We start from the raw sequence: 9,281 nt of genomic DNA on the forward strand, positions 1-9,281 counted from the left end.
GTAAGCCCACTGGGTTAGGACTGGCTGGGAGGGGGATTAAAGCAGGGATTTGGAAAAGAAAGGATGATGACTGTGATTTGGAATGTGGAATCACTAATAGTCACAGAGAGCAGCATATTGCCTCCCTCTAGCTAGGAAGGGGTTAAGCCATGAGGTTGTGTGAGCAGAAGTGTATTTCTTGACTCTGTATGACCTACACTGCTGTATCCCCCTCTATGATGCCTGCCAGGGAGATGCAGCAAAATACAAAGACAACTCCCATCACCCAAAGTGGCTGGGTGGGTATTATGGGAGTAGCCGATTGGATTCACAGGGATTGCCTGCCATCCTGCCTTCGGATCATACAGCAGTTTCCCGGCGAGCTAGTGAAGGAGGACAGGCCATGGCACGATCACTTCTGCTCTGGGACAATTAACTGAATAAGGGGGGGCGGGGGTAAATGGGGGATAATACAGGGGTGGGGAGGTATTAAGTAAAGCTCATGGAAACTGTGTGCTCAAGTGCTTTACGGCGCAGTGACGCGATGCTGGTTCCCCGCCACACATCACTGCTGTCCGGGGAGCTGCAGAGCTGCGGGGACCCCGACACGTTGCTGGGACCCTGCAATGAAGTGGGCACCATGCCGGGGAAGGCAGACTGGTAGAGGTGTGACTGCAGCCCCGTGCCGTTGGAGCCCATGTTGGAGAGGCCCATGGAGCTGGGCGGGGGGCCGGCTCCCAGACTGCACTGGGACAGGGACTGTGCCATGGCTTGCTGCCTGCCCAGAGATGGAGGTAATGGGAGTTGGGAGACCCCCATTCCGGCCGTGGCCCAGCGGGTATCGTTGGCGTGGAAGGAACACAGGCTGTCACCCATCGCTGCTGCCGCTGCAGCTGCTGCTGAAGGAAACTGGGGCAGCCCAGGGGTGGGCAGGAGGGTACCGGGGGCACGGAACACGTTGGTGGTCTTCTTGCGCTTCTTCCACTTTGCGCGTCTGTTCTGGAACCAGACCTGGAGGGTAAAGGAGACGCAGAGATCCATAAGACAAATGCCTATATATGTTTATATATACTTCATGTTATATGCATGACATTAATGCAGCCCTCCCTAAACACTAATAATAATATAACTATTTCCTACACTGCCGTCCCTTATTATTAAATGCCCATCACAATCCAACTACACATACTACTACCTTCCACCTCACACACTAATAATCCATCTCATTTAATCAAATATATATATATCGAATTCGTTATGATAAATAAAATCAGAATATATCCAGCTTGCTTTCATCTGTATATACAAATAGTTCATAAAAAACATGAAATGTATCTAATCAATAAATTATGTAATAATATGTTAACTATATTTTGATATATACAAAACTTTATTTTAATTTATTTATAAATATGTGTATTTTTTAAGAAATATAGTGTGTGTGTATTAATCATTATTCCTATATGTAAATACATAAAATAAAAATGAAAAACCTAATACACTTTTTATGCATACAATTATTCACACAGATACGAGGAATTGTGTTTTTATTAATAATTAACACTAATATTATTTTTTTTTTAAACAAAAATATTAGTTTTCTGTGTTTTGTTACATGATAGTCTTAGGAGAGGACATCTAAAATGTGGAGTATCAGTCTATAAAATGTGCACCAAATATCCTGCATTGTGGGTTCTGGTATGTGGTGGGTTTTTTGAACTGTATTAGAAGATTAAATTGGAATATTTGAGGGGTAAATAATTCAGATATTTTGAGGAATAAATGGTTCAAAAATTTTGAGGGATAAATAATTCAGATAGTTTGAGGGATAAATAGCTCAAATATTTTGAGGGAGAAATAATTCAGATATTTTGAGGAAAATGGTTCAAATATTTTGAGGGATAAATATTTTAAGGAGTAAATAATTAAATATCCTGTAGGATAAATATATATTTTGAGAGATAAATGTTGCTTTCAGAGAGTAGGTGTTCCTCATATAAGAGGTCACTGGCTCTGCAGCAGCAGTAGGTGATGATTCGCTTAGAACTTCCCTGGTTTCAGGAGAATGATGAGCAGGACAGCTCCTTGTGTTATGGAATCTATATCGTCTCGTATACAGTCCAGGATTTGGAGCATGAAAAGAGCTGGCATGTTAATGGCCGGGTCAGAGACCATGGATGCTCCTAGACTTTAGTAATCTGGTACACATAAGGGATGCTCTTTTATGTTGGGTGTCATTCCAAAAAAAAGTAGATTCTGATTTAAGTGGAATAAAACTCATATTGGGACTATAATCTCAAAAACCCTCATTGTAGCAGATTATATAAAATAAAACAAGAACACTGAAGTGTTAGGGAAAATAACTACATTTATATGTGCCCTTGAGGTGGACGGAGGGTGGCATCTGGTGGCATTGAGTCTGTGGAATGGATGTGTGGAAATCTTCTTCGTGTAAATGTAGAAGGTGAGCGGCCGTGAAATCCTTCGCTGCCCCGTCTATTTATTTAACGTCTCCGTTCACGTCGCCCGCACTAACCATTTCTCCAAATATCATTTCCATTTTGATAGCACCGAGCAGCTCCTGTTGGATCGGTGCCCTGCTGCATCCTGCTTCTGGGGCTGCATGCTAATATCTTTAGGGGCCACAGGGGTCCACGCTATGATTTCATAACTACATATGACCCCTCTGAACATTATTAATTCATATAAGGCTCATAATTTCAACTCCTTTGTCTTTCAATTGTTGGCAGAAAGCTCTTACTCTGAGGCCTTCATTTGGTCTCCCAACAGCTCACGGGAAAAGTGGACAAGGGGTGGAATAAATGGGAGAGACGATTCTAACGGCCAGCTGGGGAAAAGCCATCTCTACATACACTAAAGGATCGTACTATAATAACAATAATAATTGTACCAATAACGATAATAATAATTATTATTATTGTTATTATTTACTTACTGACGCATAATTATGCATAACTACTATATCATCTATTTTCTCTTATGTACTCATCTGTCTGATGACATTTGTTTAAATATTTATCTATATAATATTGTTTTTATTTGTTGTTTTTTTTTCTATTTGTCGACAATGTGCTTTTTTGCTCAAAAAACTATACAGGCCCTTTTCTCGCTTCCATTTACGGATCTCTTATAACCTGATTGATTACAACACCCAACAATCACTATAAGAATATATAGTATTTAAACAACATGAACGTCAGGGTGCCGCTTACACCCGTGGCTGTGGACTAATTGCCACGCAATAACTACCTGGTAATTGTGCAGTTTATGAGTTTTATAAAATACTAGATTTATTTTTTTTTGTTCCACAATATACTGAGGTTGAAAAAATTTCCCGATTCATTCCAACATTCTGAATCGAAAATGTCCTAACTGGTTTTGTGATGAAAATAACAAAAAATAATAATTAAATAGAAAAAAACATTAGTGTGTATATGAATTAAAATCCCGGTATGATTTACTAATAATACAGCGAATCTATTAGAGGCTTCTTTTCTCTGGGGTCAAAGATACATATAAAAAATTTGGCATTAAAGATCTTTGGGTTCCATAGGGTTACCCCAGTCTATAATGTCTGTAACACATTATGGGGCTGTTTCCATACCATCCTTATCCACAACTATCCCAAACTAATCGTTTTACTAATTTGCATTTTTAACATTTTTAGTGACTTGCAATTAGTAAAATACAAACGAAAATGCTTAATAAAAATGTAAAAATAAATAAATAAGTCATCTATCTTTATTTTGGGGACTCGATTATATTACCGAATAAAATGAACCTTTTCTCTGAGAGAACATACTTGATTTGTAGAATGTAGCTCTGATTACCCGAATACTTTTATTTCATTTTTATAAAAGAAGAATAAATCTAACTCACATTTAATCTCATTCAATATTTAAAATAGCTTTGTATTTTTTAAATAATATTTTATCATAATATTTGCCATTTTTAAAAAATGCAAAAAAACAGAATGTTGCAGAATCTTGTAATACCTTTTTTAAACGTATAATTGTATTTTATGTTTTAAGTGATTCTTGATGTATTTATTTAAGGGGTTACACAATAAATTTTGGGAAAATCTCTTCATTTATATATAATAAACAGTGTATATTTACTTTTTAATATTTACTTTTTAATATTTTTTTATATTTACCTTTTAATAATTTGTGCAAATGTTTGAGGATGCTGGTTGAGACACATCTCACACTGGGCATTAATCAAACACAATATAATGTACCGGAATTCATTATATGCCTGCACGGATTTTAAATGAAGAAAGTGCTAATTATGCAAATACATTGTCCTTTTATTTTGCGGTGGCTTATGACGCCTATCGGAAATAATATAACGGCCGATAATATCTGACGTCGTTTAAATGATATTATGGAAACATTAGGTGAGAGTCTGATTTCTGGATTTAATGATATGTATTATATACAATAGCAAAAGATTAATTTGAAGCCACTAGCCTAATCCAAATGATATAAGGGATACATCTGTTTCATCGTGTTCGACTAAACAACTGCAGACAAAAATAACGCCTTATTAGCCATATCCTATCACATATATATCAGAATATTATTAATATATTTTTAGATCATTCTCACTGGTCATATAATTCAGTCTGATCACTGGTGGATTATGGGTATTTTAAGGGGCATCCACCCCTGCAATACGGGAAGTAAAGGGTTAAATTACAAAACAGGTCGTTATATGGTAGGGAGAATATCTCCAGACAGCCTGAAACTCCAAAAACCATCTGGGGAAACAGACCAATTCTGCAATGGATGCTATCACAATTATGTATATGTATATATATATATATATATAAAAATTTATGTAATTTTATATGTTAATGATTGTATTCATGTATTTAGTTAGTTATGGTGGGACTCCACACTCTCGCACACTAGCAGGAATTTGAGACCCCTCTAGCACTCTATCCCAGAGTTTTTAGTAGGACCCTAATAGAGATCCTGGGAGCCACTAGTCCTGCTATAATAGAGACATAGTGTAAGGTTATTTGAGAATATATCACCCGTTTAATTTCTGCACTGTAAATGGGTTATAAGGACGGGGCATGGGGTGTGAGGCCAGGGTATTTGCTTACTCCTTTTTTTCTTTTATGAGACACTCTTTATGAAGACCTCATTGCAATCCTGCTTGGAGATGATTAATGTGAAGATTTGGTAGGAAATCTGGAGAGTTGTATTAAAACTGGAATCTGAGGTTCATTTCGATCAGCCATCCGTGAACCCGGGGCCGAATTCATTACCCGTTAATAGCGCTGGGAGAGGGAGAAATGCAATCTCTCATTCCATTAGAGCTCCAAATATTCTCCGCTTCTTCCCTATTAAGATGTGGCAGGTGACAGGACCATTACATAGGAGCACACACTATATATATATATATATATATATATCACTATATACATATATATATATATATATATAATGTTTGACAAATATATATATATATATATACACATATAAAATATTTGAGATATATATATATATATATATATACCATATAGATATTTAAAATGTATATTATATATATGTATATAAATAATTTATATATAGTGTGTATTATGTACCTACACATACACACCTGTCATATAGACAAAAGTGCACATGTATGTCGATGATTACTATACACGAATATGTACATGTATACACGCCTATTAATCTCCATAAAATATGAGAAACATGGATGTGCTGATTTCTTTTTTATGTAAATAGAATATTGGAAGTTAATTAATCCGTGCTGGAGACTAATGAGTCCGCTCATTATTCTACATGTGATGGTATCATTTGCTCTATTCTCTCATTGCTGTTTAATAAGCCGTCTAGGTTATAAATAATCCTGAAATCGGTTTGTAATAATGGCGGGCCATAAAAAGCAACGGGTTTACGGCTGGCAAAGCAGGGGATGGCGAGCTCCGAATCGGGCTGCTTTCGGGATAAATGTCTGATTATTATTTTTAATGTGATCCTCTATGCTGTGTAATTGGAGTCTAATAATAGCGGGTCGTTGTTTGGAAGCGCTGTTAGCTTTAGCCCATCTATAGGAGAAATGAGTCTGATCAAACTGTTTCTTATTCATTGAAAGGAAATGTCGCACAATCTGTTCGGTGGCACCGAATACATAAAATATTCGTTAAATAATTTAGTGCAATGACTTTTTCAAATTAAACTGCGAATATAAATACATTTACAGCAAATTTCGTTAATAGCGTAGCATTGTAAATGCAATTATATTGTTTTGATGGCTTTGCTTTCCGCTTATATCGAATTAACACATTGAAAAAGAAATTTCTCATAATTTAAAACAGTTTCAGTTGGTAAATGATTTGAAAATTCATTCGGATTAATATAATGGAAATTTTGATTTTGTATTTATATATAATATAGAAAGTTTGGATCTTAAAAATTTGCATTTTATGCACTAGTGAAAAATCGTTAGGCGTCCTTTAATTGTATAAAATTCCAGTTATTTGTGTGAATTTATGGAGCAAATTATTTGGAATTAAATCAATTCGTTTCATTTATTCGTTTTAAATGTTGCTATTTAAGTGTTGGTTATATGTGAGGTTTCTCAGGGTGGAATTTTAGTACCAAGGAGAGCTCCCTGTGTTATTACAATGTAATGAACTTGCACAAGTGTAAAAAAAATCATACCTTAAAATAATAATTTAAGAGGGAAATCCCTATGCTTTGATGATACAGGGTTTCTTAATTAACCATCATTTTATGCTATTATTGTTTGGACAAATTACAGTAAGTATAAGGAAATATTTAAAAAAACTGGTATCATAATTAAAAGCACTGATTTGATTTAATTAGTATAATAATATAATTAAAATCATATAAATTCCTTCGTATCATATAATGCTGAATTTTTACTCTTCATTTTCGGTATTAATAGTTTTAATGATGCATCCATTATCAGCATTTTAGTGTTTTTATATCATGTTTTGTACACGAATGATATGGTGACGCTATTATGATGAGATATTATTGAGATGTTTTTAGGATTTTCTGAGTCAGGAGCAGCCCCGGTTCTGTTAGCAGTGAAGCGGTGCGTCGGCTGGGCCTCCCTTACCTGTACCCTGGATTCCGTAAGGCCGATCCTGAGCGCCAGCTCCTCTCTCATGAAGATGTCTGGGTAGTGGGTCTTGGCGAAGCTCCTCTCCAGCTCGTTGAGCTGTGCCGGCGTGAAGCGGGTCCGGTGCCGCTTCTGTTTCTGCTGCCCCTGGTTCTGCCCCTGCTGCTGCCCGGACTGGTTCGGGTTCTGCTGTTGCTGCTGTTTGTCGGGGTCTTTGGAGCTGACCGCCAGGGAGGACTGGTTGGAGCCCACGCTGGTGATGTCCTCTCCTGGCAGCAAGGTGGTGCCCTCCACTGGGTCCGCATTATTGCTCAGATCCCCGGGGTGCACCGTGTCCGAGCCTCCGACCCCCAGGCGGCACTTCACCGCCTCTCGGTGCCCCAGCAGCTCAGCCGCGTCCTTCATCCCTGGAAAGGAGGAGGAAGGATAAGTCAGCAGAGATCCCCTCGTCCTGCTTCATACTATGCACTGGGCATCTGACGCCCGGCCACCGTGCAATGCACTCACTCTGCTTTAAACCGGACATACACTGGCCATGTAATATGAATCGGTACATTTGCAGTTTCAGATTTAGCGAACACATTGCATTCATCTCCGTATACGCATTAGGATCTCTTCCTGCGCCTACCCATTCCCCTGCCACTGCTTCTCCATGCCTTACCCCAAACATGGCACAATTGAAGAAGGTATCACTGAGTCCTCTGGCCATCCACTCCTTACTGATATCATACACACATTTTAATGATAAAGCCTTAAAACCGATGTCACGAGGGGCAGTAATCCCCTCTAGTAGCCTCAGCAAAGTACCCTCCTGCCCCACATGAAACTTCCTTCCAGTCACTGCCAAGTAGATGCCGTGTAGTCGGTGCCTGGAAAGCTGCTCCCTGCTAACATTTAACGGGAACATCGCCCAGATCTGTTCCATAAACCCAAAATATACAACTAACTTTTCTTCCTCTGCCTAGAGGCAGATACAGCCTGCAGAAACACTACTCCTCTCTGCATGATCGGTTTTATATCCCGAACAAAATACACTTCAATTCCCAGGAAAATGGGAAGTCATATTTAACCAAACAAACAAGTGTCCGGGAAAAAGAACACAGATAAATAGTTATTTGTGAGCAGATATAATCCCGGACGCCCAGATTACAGGTATTATAAAAGTGCCGTTAAATCAAATTAAAGTTTAATACTACACAATTACTTTAGCGGGAATTAGCCTATTTAGAGGACATTAAGGCGGAATCAGGCACAAATTGACGGTTTCCTGGGAGGGGAGAGGGTGGCACAAACTCACCGAGTCGGGCGTCCAGGAGGTCGGCGTGAGACAGCATCGCGCACCGCTCCAGGGCGAAAGCCTGTCCCCCCCAAATCCTGCCGGCTGGTTAACGATTTTTAAAAAAAATAATAATAATAGATAGATATAGATGAGCTAAATGAACGAAAATTCGGTTTGTGCTTAAAAAGGGGGTCCCCTGCATTATAATGTCCTTTAGAGAGGCGGGGAGGTGCTTAGCGTACGGAGGAGCCGGTGAGCGGCTGGCACATCTGACCAATCACGGAGCGAGCTGCAAATGTCACCGGCTCGGCTCCCTGGGCGTGGCCCCCTGCTGCTGTCACCGGGTGAGTGTGAGTGTGAGTGCGGAGTGCGGAGTGCGGAGTGCGGGGTGCGGGGAGGGGGGGGGTCCCAGGACTGCAAAGTGAGTGTGAGTGCTGGGGATTGTCTCATTTATCTCTCAGTGATTTGGGTTTATTGGGCGACTTTTCGGAATGTTGTGTGGATGGGATGGTTATAGAAAAAAAAGCCCAAAGGCCCCCAGATAAGGGTCCGGGATCGTCGGTAAACCCAGTTCACGGTACAGAGTGCATCACATGGTTAAAAGTTGCGGGGAAACATAGAATCTGACGGCGGATAAGAACCGTTCGGCCATCTAGTCGGTCCATTTATCCTGATGTAAAGACTCAGACCGTAATCAATCCTCGATCTGGTCTTAGATACCATATATCTTCATGCCTATCCGGTGCATGTTTACATTCCCTCACTATATTAGCCTCTACCACTTCTGCTGGGAGTCCTCTCTACGTATGGACCGCCTTCACAGTAAAAGTAAAACACCCAGCCATAAGTGTAAATTTTAGTCTGATTTACCTCTACATTTACGAATTAAACA

General features: G+C 39.3%; 1 protein-coding gene across 1 annotated transcript; it reads right to left on the bottom strand.

Annotated features, from left to right (window-relative positions):
* Positions 1-468: 468 nt before the first annotated feature.
* Positions 469-8,444, bottom strand: LOC149285479 (homeobox protein orthopedia-like). The gene is made up of 3 exons (XM_089495305.1): positions 8,408-8,444; positions 7,108-7,517; positions 469-990 (listed from the first exon to the last, which is right to left on the bottom strand). Exons 1-3 carry the CDS (start codon positions 8,442-8,444, stop codon positions 469-471), a joined length of 969 nt encoding a protein of 322 aa, XP_089351431.1.
* Between the last annotated feature and the right edge of the window lie 837 nt (positions 8,445-9,281).

The sequence above is a fragment of the Sceloporus occidentalis genome, unplaced genomic scaffold (genome assembly GCF_023333645.1).
Source record: "Sceloporus occidentalis isolate IW3139 unplaced genomic scaffold, rSceOcc1.0.p SCAF_78, whole genome shotgun sequence".
NCBI classification, from domain to species: Eukaryota; Metazoa; Chordata; class Lepidosauria; order Squamata; family Phrynosomatidae; genus Sceloporus; species Sceloporus occidentalis.

Bases quoted from the DNA above. Each gene is read 5' to 3' on its own strand.
- LOC149285479 (XM_089495305.1), bottom strand. From the start codon at position 8,444: ATGCTGTCTCACGCCGACCTCCTGGACGCCCGACTCG. The intron at 7,518-8,407 runs GTGAGTTTGTGC...CCTCCTTTCCAG, and splicing joins CCTCCTGGACGCCCGACTCG to GGATGAAGGACGCGGCTGAG. The intron at 991-7,107 runs GTAAGGGAGGCC...TTTACCCTCCAG, and splicing joins TTACGGAATCCAGGGTACAG to GTCTGGTTCCAGAACAGACG.